General features: G+C 39.8%; 1 protein-coding gene across 1 annotated transcript in view; it reads right to left on the bottom strand.

Moving 5' to 3' along the window:
* The window catches only part of LOC128742470 (leucine-rich repeat-containing protein 20), a 35,518-nt gene extending 20,029 nt beyond the window's left edge, over positions 1 to 15,489 (bottom strand). Inside the window, exon 1 of the mRNA XM_053838840.1 lies at positions 14,835 to 15,489. Within this exon, the coding sequence (XP_053694815.1) occupies positions 14,835 to 15,063 (229 nt within the window). The 5' untranslated portion in view covers positions 15,064 to 15,489. The remainder of the gene's footprint in view (positions 1 to 14,834) is intronic.
* Between the last annotated feature and the right edge of the window lie 957 nt (positions 15,490 to 16,446).

The raw sequence follows: 16,446 nt of genomic DNA, 5'->3' as shown, positions 1-16,446 counted from the left end.
TTAGAGAAGTTAATATTTCGAAAAACTACAAGGTATACAGCCCTAAGGGTTGTACGAAAAGGTGACGTAGGACTATATCAGATCATCAGATCAAAGACTAATGTAAACTGTAATTCTGGCATATGTATGTTTATAAGAATCTGTGAGTGCCATTGTTCAAGTGAATGTTTAAAAGAGAAGAGCGAAATATTCAGATTCAATTCTTCATTGAATACAATGGTGGCTTTCAAAATACGTGGACGGGGTTTCATAAGTACAATGCAGGCAACCTTTGTGACGCAGAGATCAAAAAATCACTTGTATGCATCATAAAGGTTGAAATGGTAATGATCACTGTCTTTTGCTCCGAGAAGGTTTTACTAGTTTACTTTCACAGCTTACCGCTTATTTGTATGAGGGTCCTTATCCTCCTACCACAGGGGTGAGGGGTCTCAAACCATCATAAAATAAATAAATTCATGCCTCTAAACAGCCCCACATGTCAAATTTGTTACCATTTGCTTGATTAGTTCTCGAATTCTGAGGAAATTTTTATTTCCTTTGTATTGGAGCCCCCCCCCCCCACTTACGCCTTCCTTAAAATTGCTCTCTTACCACCCTATAAAATTGCCTGTCATTTTATCTATCCAACGACATATAAGTTGTTCAGTTTCGTTCAGTAGTTTAGTAGTTATTACCATTTGAAATCTTTCATTCAAACGTTATACTTCTATTTTCATTTTCACAAAGTGCTACCCAGTCCCAGTATAGTAAACAAAGACGTAGTCCTACGTCAAAAGTTAATCGACCTGATCCCCAATCAATTAACCGTTCCGAGAGTCTACTGTACATCTAACCGTCACTGATATGCAGCAAAAATCACTTTGAAAATTGTTTTACTTGATGCCATACGTGACCAACATCGTTAACATGCTAAAACATGAAATAAAATAATTTAATGTTCAGATTGGTCACACAAAGCCCGCACGACCAATTTACATCATTTCATTTTTATTGAGCCTGTTAATAATGGGCGATACCTAAATACATAAAACAAAAATGGCAGGATTATTCCGTCAATACCATTACAAAATCTGCTAAAATATAAGTTTCAGTCAGTGCCTTAGTTTAAAAACTACATTGAATATTCCTTGCATAGCTACGCATTGCGCGGTTTGCGCTTTACCAACCCAACAGCAAACATTCTTTTATTTCGTTCAGTAAGAAGATCGTTGAACGCAATCATTTGGATTCGCAATCATGGTTCGCAGATGATTCTTTCCAACACAATCTTTTGATTCAAACGATTCTAAATGAACCTCGATACAACAGTTCCGATCTTGTTTGAATCATTCGCATTCTCTCTGCTGTTGGTCGGCAATTCATCGGTGAATTCACTTTGTAGGGTTCTGTTCGAGAGCTTGCATGTGAGCGAGAATGATTGAAAGCAATACTTCGAAGCAAGCAATATATTCACCAAAAATAATGTGAGTGAATGAATTTTTCCATGCTTGTGTACAACACAGTTTAATTTGTGGCAATCCGAAGTTTGTCGGGTCAGCTAGTGTAATAAATAAAAAATTAACAGGGCGTAACATAAAAATTTGTTCAGCGATTTTTCAAAAATTTGGCTCAGAGGCAATATAAACCAACTGGCATTTACCATTTTAACGGTTTATTTATTTTTATAACGGTTTACTACTACGACTACTACTACGAATCTTCTTAAACTAATATTTTTTTCTGATAAACATTTGAAATAACCTGCTGAGTGTAATTGATCACGGGAATGAATAAAATTGATAACTAGTACATAATGATTGGGCTGGGCTATTAACCATTTATAAACATAGTTTAATGTTGAAAGCACTTTTGACCTAGCAAACGTTCATTGCTGTTGAAGCCTCTTCAATACTTCTTAAAAGTGTTGGTTCAATTTAGTTAAAGATGTTTGTCTCGACAACTCTGTGGCAGGCTTTTACAGACATAAAAATAATCCGTCGAAGCTGCATTGGCTAGTAACTTTATATTGAGCTTTGAAGTTGCTAGAAGTCATCAGATATTTCGGAAATGAAGATGTCGTCCTTGGTGTTTTAATTTATTTTTATGATGGATCAACCATGGAAAGCACAATTCAAGAAACATAAGAAAACGAATATTCAAAACCTACTGCTGTATGCTATAGCTGGCTCGCATGTTTGTTGAATTGTTAGAGGATAATGACTTACAGCCTAAATCGTGTACCATTGAGCATGCGACTTATGACATGCAGCCCAGCAAAGCCATTAAATTTGAGAAGCCGATATTGTGACTTTGTTTTGAGTATGATTGCTGGTCTCATAAACAGCTCTCGTAAACTTTAGCACTAACCGGGAAAAAATTCTTAGCGTAGAATTATCATAGTTATGTCAAGACTTTGGATCGCATTGGAATACTAGCCATTGTAGGATATATAATTTAATAGTAATATGTAACTTTTTTTGCCGATTTTCGGAAATTACATTATTTGTACTTCCACTTTTGTTTCGTGCTAGAAGCGTTAACACTCCGTGAACTCTTTTTTCGAGTTCTTAAGGCCGTAAAACCCACAAATAATAGATTTTATCCAACAATTTTTACTCAAGTTTAACAAAAAATTTGTTGCCCCCCGATTTTTGGAACCAATTTTGAAGGGCGTGGGGATAAAAACTTTAAAAATAATTTGCAATGGCCTAATGAATATAAATTGCGCTATAGAGTAGGGCGGGGCATAAATGCGATGTTTGAAGTTCAAAGTCACCAATTTTCGTGAGATATAAAAAAGGACAACAACAAAATATATTTTATAGTGATGCAGTAACTCAATGTCTTTACATTCAACTAGAAATCATCTGAAATAATAGTGTTATGCAAAATAAATTCTTCATTCCTCTGATCAAGTGCCGATTCGCACTTTTACCCTACTAGCGGGGCAAAAGTACGAATACCGCGGGGCAAAAATGCGAGGCTCGAATCCAAGAAATTAGCACAGCAGTAGGTAACAAAACCATATTATCTTCAATCTGTGGTATGTTTCGGTAAGGAATATTCTCAATTTGCACCTTTTCTATTTTGTGCTGGTGTATTGCAGCCTCCGTTAGATCGAAACATTTCCAAACGTTTGTTTTTTGTTTCATCAGCGGAAAAACATTGTTTTCCATCGGCCAACATCTGTAGAGTACCCAGTTTTCTGCAGATCTTCCATTCCTAGTATCTGTAATATAGTGCATAAGCTGTATATAATAGCTATACATTTTTGCCTCGTCCATGAATCGCACTTTTGCCCCGTTTGTTAATCGCACTTTTACCCCGGTAATCGCTTGACGGGGTTTGATGAATTTATGGAAAAGCGAAATAGCAAAGCAAAGCCTGGGTGCTACATTCCGTTATCGAAACTTGACCTTCTGTTTTTATACGACAGACTTCGCAGCCAGCTGTTAGAGTACAGGACAATTGTAGGCCCAGTTGCTACGATCCTATTGCGAAATATATTTTGTAAATTCTTTTCGCCGTTTTTTCAAAACAGATATGTGAATGATGTAAAACGCGGCTAAAATTTTTCAACAAGTAATATCCTCCTATTGATACCGTATTTGCCGTATAACGAAAAATTACATCAAAACCGCCCTAAAATAACATTTGCACATAACTCAGAAACTCCAGACTCAGAAATTCAGAAGCAACCAAAGTTGACGTTAGATTCAAGCTGTCAAAGTAGTCACTCATTCATGCCAATGTAGTCAATTTGCTTGGAATATGCACCGATAAATAATTGAATCGCACTTTTATCCTCATCGCACTTTTACTCCTCCTTACTCTATCAGGTTAACTATTATAGACAGCACCTTATAAATAGGAGTCAGTCAGTTTCACGTATTTGTTGACAATTTCAGAGTGACAAGCAGAAGGTAGAATACATGTCAAAAGATTTAAAAAGGTGTTTTGGGGTTAGGTGGGCTTATTCTGGCTGCTGCTCAATGACGAACATATTCTATCGTTCACAAAAACACGTTTGGTGAGCTTTTTGATGCATAGAGAGTTACACCTTAGCTAGGCATTGGATAATCAATATTGACAGCAACATAAAATAATGAAATACTGTTCGATTTGGGCAGAGGTGGGCACAATTCCGCTAATCCGCTAACAGCTAATTAGCTCAGCTAACATTTTGGTTAGCGGTTAGCGTTTTCGCTAATTTTTATAACCGTTAGCGTTTTTGTTAGCTTCCGCTAAATTTATGTACCGCTAAATAAACCGCTAACTTTTTTTGGCAGAAGGAAAATTTGTGAGAAATATCACACAGGCTTCGGTTGAAGGGTTCCAAATTCCAAACTTTTGTACGTACTTTACCAGCCAAGAGCCAGGGTGGCTCTTACCGTATCAAGAATTCCTCTCCATTGTACTTCTGGGGTGACATTGCGATTCTCGTTTCGAGTGATTTTGGTTCGTTTCGCCCATTCGTTTAACGTGGTCGAAACGAACCAAAATCACTCGAAACGAGAATCGCAATGTCACCCCTGAGTCCTGGGCTACTCGTTTCCAAATCGTTACGCGTCTCGGCACATGAAAGTCGGCTTCAACCTGGTCAAGCCATCTAACTCGTTTGGCCCCTCTATTCCTGGTGCCAGTGGGGCTCTTGTAGAGAACAGATTTTACTGCACAATCGTTCGGTATCCTTGCGATGTGACCGGCCCACAGTAGTCTCCCAACTTTTTCCAAATAGTGACTACAACTCATGGTGCATACGCCTATGCCACTCTCCGCTATCCGTTTGTACTCCGCCAAAAATAGTTCGCAATACCTTCCGTTCAAATACGGCAAGTGCACTTCCGTAAACAAAGTTGCTGTTTCAAGTCCGTAGAGGACTACTTTTGTACGCGGGCTCAAATAAATCGATATTTAAAAAAAATCGAGGCCACCTACATTCACTGAAAACATCAAGGGAGATTTTTCAATTTTCTCGAACATCACTAGTTTAATAAATTCATAAGTGTTGGGCCAAGTATCAACGCAATAAAGTTTTCACAACAACCAAGGACAATTATTATCAACAAAATATGTTTTTGCAAATTTTCTACCTGCTAATTCCCTTTATTCTGATTTCATTGTATTTTTACTAAAAACTTGAAATTTTATTACTACCTTTGAAACAAAAATTATCTTTTATTGCCGAAATCAGCGCTTTTCGCTTAAGTAATGTTGATTCTACAGTGCTTACAAATTTAGCTGTTAGCGGTTAGCGTTAGCTTCCGCTAAATTGTTGATTGATTTAGCGGTTAGCGGTTATCGAAGCTAACGTTTTGATTTAGCGAATTAGCTGTTAGCGAAGCTAAAATTTCGGTTAGCGGTGCCCACCTCTGGATTTGGGTAACATAAATTTTTCGGGCTTGTTGCCAAAATCTTTCGATACCTTATTAACCGGTGTTATGGGGGCAATAGTAGATAATCACAATCATAGTGACTTAATTTTTCACAACCAGGAAACTGGTGCAAACAGCGACTACCAGATAAACGACGAATTTCCCACACCAATTAAAAAGTTTACCGCATTTCGTTTTGTTTTCCTTCTCCATAGCGCTAGCTTTTGTTTAAACCTTTTTGTTACGGCCTAATGATGAGCTAATACGTACCTATCATCGTACAGCTACACTACATACATGACCGGGCGTCGATTGGCAACAGTTTAGTGAGATTTAATTTTTGCGTGCATGAAAGAAACAAAAAGCTCGAAGCGCTGTACAAAAACATATTACATAAAGTTTCAGTTACTGTTGAATGGAGCTGAGAATTTCAAAAGCGAAACTATTTTTTTTTCTTTCATTGCGCGTTATAATGCTTGAACAGTTGAAAAAAAAAGAGATACAACTGCAACGACTTTGCATCATACGGCACCGACCGGTAACGAGTCAGATATCGGTACAATTAATGAAGCTTTGCGATTCAAACTTCAGTTGGAGAAGTGGAGAGTGTCTTAATAGAGAAGACCTCTGAAGTACCAGCGCTATTAAAAGTCCTTCGCTGGAGCAATATCAAAGGATTAAGCTGTGCAAACGGCGCCTTGTTTACTGGTTTATAATAATTAGCACCGTGCACGATTGATTTGGATTGGCCAAATTGAGCAAACAGAAAATTAACCCAAAGATAATCAATCAAGTAAACAAAGTAGAGACAAAATTGGTAGCACAAAAAGTTAAGACTTTTAATCATTTCAACATCTGCACGGCAAGACATCGGCGCGTGGCGGCTGGCAGAGGTGCGGGGACTGTCCGACCAGAGAGTGCAATCTTATCTGCTTGCTATGCGCCGGCCATATGCTCAGGAGAAGGAGACGAGCATCGGCAATTTTGCAAAGACCGTCGGCAGCGCGCGGTCGCGCAGAGTCAGCGCCGATCGTGTGCAGGCAATTAATTTTCCATGTTTTGTCGGTTAGATGTTGGGGTAGGTCGCGATTGTGCTGTCAGTGGTGCCCCGTTAGGTGTTTCACTCGGTGCACTGAGCAACAGCGGTGATGAAAACACGAGTGAACGAGTGGAAAATTTTGGTTGTGGTCTGCTGGTTTGAAGATGGAAGGTCGTCGCGCACTTTGGGCCAATGTCTGCTCGAAGCTTTAAATCAGTATGATGTAAGTTTCCTGCCGAGTTGGGCCTATACCTATGTGCTTTGAGATAGATCTGAAGTTACATCCTGTTGTATTGTTTTGTTACAGGTTACAGGATATTACTGGTCCACTGTAATATTATATTGCAAGTTTGATGTTACAATAACAATTAATAAATCAGGTCGTAAATATTCTGTTTTCACCATTTATAAAAATAGATTGAGACAGTAGTAGACATTTTATCATATTATTCCCAAAAAATACAGCATCCAAATAAATATAATGATGCAGCTGTCTATCTTAATTAAGTCAATTTAGAAACAGGGTGAAATAACAGATTTTGCATAATGGTTGGTGTGACTTTGAAAAAAGGCTTTTAAAAAGCAAACCAGAATATTTCAAATTACCAGTGCTGCATTCATAAATCAGCTGTAGTGCATGATTGTGGTTGTGACTGTAACCGGATTTTAGACAAAGCTATGTTCACAGCGAACGTTCGTTTCCTGGTGCACGAAAACCGCTTTATTTCTGTTCGTCAAAAACAACAGCAGCAGTTGGGAGGGTTAAAGCTCTAATTATTGCTCTGCTACCAACATGTGATATGAACCATAGACTCAAAAGCAGCGATTTATGATTTGATTGTCGAAAAGTTAAACGTGAGATCATTTTACGCTCACTTCATAAACAAGATCTAAAGCTGCGCCTCAGGTGCTGAAAAGCACCAGAAGAAGCCTGCTCACACCGGGAGTTCCCGATAGTGGATAGTGTGCCGTAAATGGTAGCGAATTATATCTTCACGTATTAATTTATGCGGTACCGGTTAGGGTGGTCGCGCTTCATTGATTGTCATTCGTGTCTTGCTACATTGCTTTAAAATGGTTTAAATCGAAGAAACCTATATGACCAGTCGGGGGCAGTAATAGAATCGACTACAAAAAAGCCACCCGCCAGGATGGCGCCTATGGTTTTTGCGAACAAGGTGAAAACCGTAAGGTACCCCCGATCGAACGTATAAGCGCTTCGCAGTGAAGTACAAGCAGGAAGTTTATCAGCCCGGCAGCATCTGGATGTCCTCCGAGGTGCCTTTTATGGAATTGATCTATGCCCCTAGCTGCCAGTTATGGCTTACACAGGTCAACGAAATCGTGATGGTAAAGGGAGGATTGTATGCTACTGGACGAATCTAGTGCCAATGAAAATACATACTACGAATTGTTGATGATGTCTAATGACATGTATGCAACTGTAACTGTATAACTTTGGAAGGATTGTAGTCAATGACATAACGATTTTAAACTTTGTATCATAATAAATTAGTCATTGATATCATAATTGCGAATTTTCATTTGGGTCTAACACTCTAGAAACTTGCAACAGGCTTGAATATATTTGAACCGTTTCTGCACTACGATTTTGTACATACACTAGTTTATATATTATAAAAATTTATTCTGATATAAACCACACAGTGTGGTATGAGATTTTCATTTAGCATTGTTTCCCCTAAAACTTCATCTCGCTTGACAATTGCGACTGAGTGGTGCCTACCAAACTTGTAATATCTTGTAAGACTTGGATTGAGAATTATGAGTGTTGTTTTTGTTGTTATTGTTATTTGAGACGCTTTATATTTTTGTGCATTCACCTCTAAATTATGACTGTTTTTAAAGCGCAAACGATAAATTCAATGGCTTTAGTTTCGGTAGCATTACCTACAATTACCAGCAATGACCAAGGCTGTGAACCTTTTCGCGAATTTTTTTTAACTTTTCGTTAAAATCAAACAGATCAGTAAAGTCTGACGGAAAGTAAATCTGGCTTGAAGCCAGGTTTAAGGTTACATGCGTGTGCCAATACGAGTTGGTGACGAGTAACCCAGAACCGACTACAATGGAGGGAATTCTTGATACGTCTGAGAATTGTGTACCGTCGTTGCCTTGCGCACCTGTAGTCCCAAAATTGACCCTACGATGGTCCGCAGCCTCTTATTCAGCAACTTCCATCCCTACCTCCTCATGGTATAAGCCGGGATACGAGCAACCGTGGTGGCGATCTGGAAACCAACCCCGGTGGAAGCCAAGGTCGTATGCCGACAGGGAAGGAGGGCTCTTTCAAGTTTCGTTGTACCTCCTATGAAACAGAGGGTTGGTGTTGCAGGCTTTGCAAGCCGCCACCATGAATGGAGCAATGGACGTAGAACAAGAAAATTCGAGCTTGAACAATTGGAATAGATACACGCGACGAAAAGAACTATGGATTGGAAACTCGGGACGTGAAACTACCGATCTCAACTTCCAAGGGAACACTCGAGTGCTCTCCGACGTGTTGAAGAGTCGCAAATTCGACATCGTAGCACTGCAGAAGGTGTGCTGGAATACCTCAACGGTGATTGAGCGGACTCAAGGGCCGCTTCTTCAACATAAACATCAACAACGTGCACAGCCCTCACCTCAGAATTACGCACTGTGAGAGCGAATACAACCGCTGCCTAAAACATGATATCAAAATCGTCATCAGGGATTTCAATGCTCATGTTGGCCAGGGTGAGGAATACAAATCGGTGATTGGAGGATTAAGTGCACACCATCTGATCAATGAAATGGATATAAGGCTTATTAACTTTGCGTCCACCATGAACATGGCCGTAACTAATACCTTCTTTCAGCACAGAATCCTACACAAGCACACCTGAAAGTCAGCAAATCAGATAGAATCACAGATCGACCACGTTGTAATCGACGGTCGGCACTTCTCTGACATTATCGACGTCAGATTCTATCGAAGCGCTAACGTTGACTCAGATCACTATCTAGTGATGGTTAATATTCGCCCCAAACTCTCCGTTGTGAACACGACGCCAGCTTCGGTTAGATTTGGCGCGGTTGAAGCAGCCCGACGTTGCCGTAAACCACGCGCACTCACTCGAAACTGCGTTGCCAGAAGAGGACGAGCTGGACGAAGCCCCTCCACTATGGTCGAAAAAGCAAAAATTCCAGACAAAAATCAATATCTCGAAAACCATTGGCTCTACATATTTCATGTATTTAGAAGATTTTGTTTAGAAAAAATGACCTATCTTTTGGTAAAATTAGTCATTAGGGTGGTCGACTTTTACTCGTTATAATTTTTTTAACTTTTTAGTCTTGCGATATAGAGCAATACTTTCTACTACAAAGTTGTAAATAATTTATTTTGCAGAAACTTTGCTGAAGGAACAAAAATTGTATCTCATCTCTGTATCGCTATACAACGAATTTTCTAGATTAAGTCAGGGTGAATCTTGAAAAAGCAGTTTTTTTTCTCTAACTTTTTTATTTGAAACCCAATTTAAAAACTGTGTTCTGTGTTCTTTTTTTATAACTGTTTTTTAGAACGGTAGTTTTTTTTTTACAATAGATGGAGGGGACGGCAGAACAAAGTAATGAAACAAACGTGTTTATAGTGTCTCCAGAGCAAAAAATCAGGTAAGGGATGGCCCTTAAAGTAACGCTTACGGGTCCATGGAACAAAACAAGCTAGAATGGGAACCAATTATAACAGAATTTGTACCCAACTTTTCCCCAGGTCCTGCGGATCGTAGATATTGGTGAACCTTTGGACCACTGCGGGCTGAATATGGAAAAATACTCACTTTTCAAATGCGTTTTCTACAGAACAGGAGAAGTGTGGAAAAATGTCAATACATGCATTTTGTAGATCCAGATACGTACTTTTAAATCATTCATTTCGTTTTCGAAAATATGTGCCAACGGAGGTGTGAGATGCCGTGGAAAACTATAATATTATGAATCGAAAACCTCTATATCTTGCTTCAGACAACAGATAGCAACTATCTAAAAGGTTTAAAAAATGCATCATTTTACGCTCTAAAAGTCATCGGAACACAGTTTTTAAATTGGGTTTCAAATAAAAAAGTTAGAGCAAAAAAAACTGCTTTTTCAAGATTCACCCTGACTTAATCTAGAAAATTCGTTGTATAGCGATACAGAGATGAGATACAATTTTTGTTCCTTCAGCAAAGTTTCTGCAAAATAAATTATTTACAACTTTGTAGTAGAAAGAATTGCTCTATATCGCAAGACTAAAAAGTTAAAAAATTTATAACGAGTAAAAGTGGATCACCCTAATGACTAATTTTACCAAAAGATAGGTCATTTTTTCTAAACAAAATCTTCTGAATACATGAAATATGTAGAGCCAATGGTTTTCGAGATATTGATTTTTGTCTGGAATTTTTGCTTTTTCGACCATAGTGCCCTCTCGAGGTCTGTTGGAGCACCATCTAAACATCCATGATCAGTGTAGCGGGGAGCTCCATTGGGCATGTGGCACGGAATAAGCGCCACGATTAGTTTGACAATGGATGTAGGGAGTGATGGATTAGGAGAATGTGCAGTGTCACTCGTCAGAACGTGGAAAGACACAAACAGAAGACGACCGATCTACAAAAAGGGCGACAAGTTGAATTGTGAGAACTATCGAGCGATCACCATTCTTGATGCCGCCCATAAAATGCTGACCCAAATCATTTTCCACCGACTATCACCAATTGCGTACAGAAACTGGTGTGGAAACTTATCAGCGCTTCGGCTTCGTCAAAGGTCGGTCTATAACGGATCTAATATTTAAACTGCGGCTGAATAGAAAATTAGAGTTCTCACGCGCCATTTGTTCGTTGACTTCAAAGCCGCATATGATACCATCGACCGAAAAAAGCTATGGACAATCATGGACGAGAACAGCTTCCCCAGGGAGCTCATCAAACTGATCAATCTACGATGGATGGTACACAGTGCTGTGATAAGCCTGGTCGAGCGAGATCTGGCGGAGAGTACGCGGTGTCCAAGGAATCGGAGAGCGGTAGCTCACAAGCGAGTAAATTGGAGAAACCTTGTCCAACAGGCTTTGTCTTAGGACGGCAAGCCACTTAAGTAAGTAAGTAAGTAATTCCGGCAAGAGTCACTCCTGCTCTATGCTGGTAGAAGTAAGAACTAAGTTGTGTAAGTAGTGAATTATTTTTGTTGTCAGTGTATTTGTTCACGTTTACTTTCAAGTGCTGTATCAGAACATCGGAATCGTTTTATTGCAAATTTTGAAAATATACGTCAAAGAAGTGACTACGAGTTTGCGGCTCGCCCAAAAAACACCGATTTAGATTGCCAAGGTGGTAGGATTCCATTTGGTCACAGCTATTCGGATTAAAATGTCTCCACAGGATGATCTTAAGCATCGGAAGCGTGGAAGTGGAGGTCCATGGTTTGCACGTATGCCAAACGTAATCAAACCATTTCGTGCAAAGATTGCTCGCATCCCAGTACGTTCCATAAGGAAAGTTGCCAAGGAACCCGAAAATTCTGAAAAATCCATGCGAAGAATCATCAAAGACAATTTGCACGCATCTTCCAGAGCTACAGTGAAATGTGTCATGTCATGATGTTTGGTATGGTTGGGTCCTACGGTTTGAAAATGTCGTCTGTTTTCATTGATGCTAGTATTAAAATCAATACGGAAATGTATATCGCTATTTTGAAGGACCAAGTGCATCTTTGTGTAAAGACCAATTTCTCTGAGGATCAATATATTGCCCCACAACAGGATGGAGCGTCATGTCCCACGTCAAATCGGATCCAATGATGGCTGATAGTACACATGTTCGTTTTAGCCTGAAAGATTTGTGGCCCCTTAGCAGTCCGGAGCTTTTTAACCCGTTGGATTATTCGATTTAGGCGTATGTTGAAGCATAAGCTTGCAAAACCCCTCTCACCCTAGTGTGAAGACCTTGAAGTTTGTCATAACGCGCATATGACTGCGGATATCGGAGGACTATGTTCGATTTGAGGCGTGTTCTAGCTTCTGGAAACGTCTTGAGGATGTCATTCATTGAAATTAATTTGTAAATTTTTCCTGCCGCACCTTGTAATACCAAAATACTCATACGATTTGTCTAACCGATGCTTTATTATCATTGAGCGGGACGGAAAACCACAGCTATGGATCAGGACGGTCATATCAAACGGTTGCCCAATATTGATCCGTCCAAGGTAGCATCGAATATAATCGAATAAGCATCGAATAAACTGAGTTTGCCAGTGAGTTTCAGAACAATTCAGAGACGGTTTGTTAAGAAGCAGTTGATCGCTAGGAATTCGAGGAAAGTCCCTAAGCTCACGCGGCATTATATCCAAACTCAACTGCAATTTGCCAAGGACAGGATCGAAAAGGGTAATAAATGGCGGAATATTCTATGGTCTGATGAAACAGAAGTGAATTTGATTCGATCCGATGGAAAACGCTGTGTTCTCCGTCCTATAGATACTGCTTTCAAACCTCAGTATATAATAAAATGGCTTAAAAATGAAGGATTAAATATCATGATCTGGGAGCTCCTGATACGAGATTGATTTAATCTTCTAAATAAATGCGCTAATCAACTAAGATCTTGGAAATCTTGCAGTGCTGCTACAGGAGGAATGAGAAATGCCATTAAAACGACGGTTTATGAAAAATAATGACCCAAAACATATTGCCCGATAGACCAAGAAATGGTCTGAAGATAACAAAATTGACGCAGGCAGCAGCCGGCACAGTCCCCTGATCTTAATCCAATAGATTATTCGAAACAAATTAAATATTAAAATATACTAAAAATATTATTAAAGTACGTAAATGTTACGGAATTGGAAAGTAGTAGACAGGTTTAGCCAAGTTTTTCCAGAAATCCCACGGAAGTGTCGGATATAAAAAAACTCCTAAATATTTGAAAAGTTTAACCTGCAATGTGAATGTTTTTTGTCTTATAGGTATTGCAATTTGTCTGTCTTAGCAGTTTTTTTTCTCAGGGAAGCGTATGACCACGTATTAAGTTTTCGACAATTTTGATGAGAATAGGCTGGTATTAAGTGACACTAGGCAATTTCCAGACCGTTCTCCATGTAGGGCTCCTGCGGGACGCCAACATGGATTGGTTTCCGTGAGCTCTGTACATTCCTGTTTGATGCAAACTGGGTCTTTTTTGGTATTTTGGATGGGAATATCTAAAATGTTAATGTAATTCTCAGCATGTCAACTGCTTGTCGAAGTATGACGAATACTTGGTTTGGTGCTGACGGTGTTGCTATTTTAGACGGGAACGTAGTGTGTTTTCACCAAGAAAATGATACACTCGACGGCGACGCCTTTTGTGTTATAACACCATTAACCCAAATCAGGCCAGAATTATCCCGTAAAACAAATCCAATTTTAATCCTTGACTAGCTAATGCGTCAATGTACAAGGGTGACCAACTTAATATGACATTTTCTATCAATTTGCATCAACTATGCTCCGAAACAATGTTTACTAATCATGGACACACCATTTGTTTTTATTTTTATTACGAGAAGTATGTATCAATAGATGCAATATGGCATCATTGGGCTGATTCAGGTTAATATGATTGTATTATAATAGGTATTAAACGAGATTGAACTAAAAAACGAACAATTTGGCCCAACCGCTTTAAGGAAATTAGTTATCATAAAATCCTCATCTACTAGTTTATGCGTCTACGATTTTCAATCAGCACTTAAGATACAATAATGGATGAATACCTAACTCGTAAGCGACGCTACAATTTGAAGCATTTACTACGTTCCATTATGCATATATCGTAAACAAATTTAACAATTTAGATCACCTTCGCTGGACAATCACGATGAACGGTTCCTCAATCAACCGTAAAACCCTCTCATATTTTTGCAAAATAACGAACATATCGGGGGGTATCGGTACTTATTAGTAAATACATACTGCATCGTGCAATCGTGCACTGGCAAAGTGGCCAACCGACGCTGCTTAAAAGACGACTACGGCTAAGGTGCCTTTAGCGAGAAACCGCACCGTGACCTCGACGCCTGAGCTGGTCTTCGATTCGATGGAGCGGCACTCGGGGTGGTGTTTTTTTCCTTTTCACAACATTTCGCTTTTATTGCAACCTGCTTTGTTTCGGTAATCTTTCCCCTTCACCTCGATCCAGACCAATACTTTAGACGCGATTCTTGCCAACATGTTCCGACAAACCATGTTCGCACATGCTGAGCTCAACGTAGCTGAAACTAATTCGAGTCTCGCTCGTCAGCAATAAATTTTTGCACAATATCCGCACGTGCTGAACTTTTTTGCTTTAAAATCTAATTATTTACGCACAGCTCACCGTGCAACGATGTGAGTTAGTGTGAACTTTTTTAGTATATATATTTACCTAGATTATTGTTCTCTTTGGCATCATCACATCGTTCTACGACTCGTATGATACCACGTCCAGCAATTTTCGGGAACATCATGGTTGCACCCATTTCCGTTAGCCTAGCCACAATTGTGTTCCGATTGTTATTGTTGTTGTTGTTGTCGTCTCCGCTTCCGCTGTTGTTATTGCCATCGTTGGCGGCGGTGTTGGTAATGTCGTTACCAAAGTGCGATGGGGGCCTCATTCTGAATATTGGCTTGCAAAAAACTATCAACTACTTGATCACACTTTAGTCTGCACTAAAGTTAGATAAATATTCCACTAAGCACCACCGATCTATCCGACGATTTCGTTCTTACTTTCGCTTATTGCGCACTACACTATGAAACAAAGAAATGGCTCACAACACTGTTTTGGCAAACTTTTCCTCGACAGACAGTTTTCCAAAACCCGTTTTATTTTCCGAGTCCGCGGGAAGGTTTTCACTGCTTCACTGTTCACTGGCGAATGACTATCCGTTGATTTGATCTCTGCTCGAGGCAGGCCCCGCTCCAAAACCCAACTTGAGGTTTGTTTTTACATGTACTACTACAACACGAGAGAGTAGCATGTGTATCTAAGTTGCCTGTGTTGTAGTAGGTAGTAGTAAAACCGCGTGTGTACTATCCAAACAACAACACTTCAATCTTTTAGTGCACCGACCAACGATGGCCGCTTTGTCTGCGACTGCCGCGCTAATGATATATCATTTCATACCCTCGAGACCGCACCGTTTCTATCCGTTCGGTTCAGTACCTCTTCGACCGAGTCAGCTCAAACAAAGGAATCCTACACTCCGCTGCTGTCAGCTGTTGACTTCTGGGTTCGAAACGTAACGACGACGCGGCAGGTTTGTTGTGTCGTTGGTGTGGTTTGACTGTGTATGGAAAAACAACGCGCAATAACGGTACATTCACGATTTTCACGCCGCAACGCCCACGCGCAATTTTTCTCTTTTTTTTTTGTTTTGCTTTGCAATCACGGGTTTTCCGTGCGCTATAAATTTTCCCCTTCGTCCCCGGATCCACGGATTATTATTCTTTCTTCCGGGCCATGACGGTGCTTTCCACGGCTGTATGTACAACAACAATTTTCAATTGCGCAGTTCAGTGAGGGCATCGTGTTCCTCTTCGATCGTCCGAAATGTAAATATTTTACTAAAGTTTCCTCGAATTGCGATTTTGCGTCTTTTTTTTTCCTGTTTCCATTCGGACGCTCTTCAGACGGCGCGAAGCTAAAATACAACGAAAATAAATAAAGCAAGGGCATTTAAATTTCATTTGCTTCGTCGTAGATTGGCTCAGCTGTTCACTGCCAAGAAGAGGTACACCACGACGGTAAGAAGTGTGCTCGAAAGAGACGGAGCGAAAACAAAGACCGCCAGCGCCAGCGTCTCGAGTGCTCTAAACTAGTTTTCTGTTTGCATTTGATGTATGAGTGTGTGTGTTTAGAGAGAAGTGTTGCCATTGCTAGTTTTGCATCATGCACACAGATGATAGTACCGAACATGCTTCTTGGTAGCATGCGTTATCACAGATCGCGGTTGTTATTTTGTAATCAGAGTTGTAGTGAATACGATGAAATACGA

This window comes from Sabethes cyaneus, chromosome 3, assembly GCF_943734655.1.
Source record: "Sabethes cyaneus chromosome 3, idSabCyanKW18_F2, whole genome shotgun sequence".
In the NCBI taxonomy this organism is placed as follows: domain Eukaryota; kingdom Metazoa; phylum Arthropoda; class Insecta; order Diptera; family Culicidae; genus Sabethes; species Sabethes cyaneus.
Note: the sequence above shows the minus strand (reverse complement) of the source record. Positions and strands in the feature narration are given on the sequence as shown.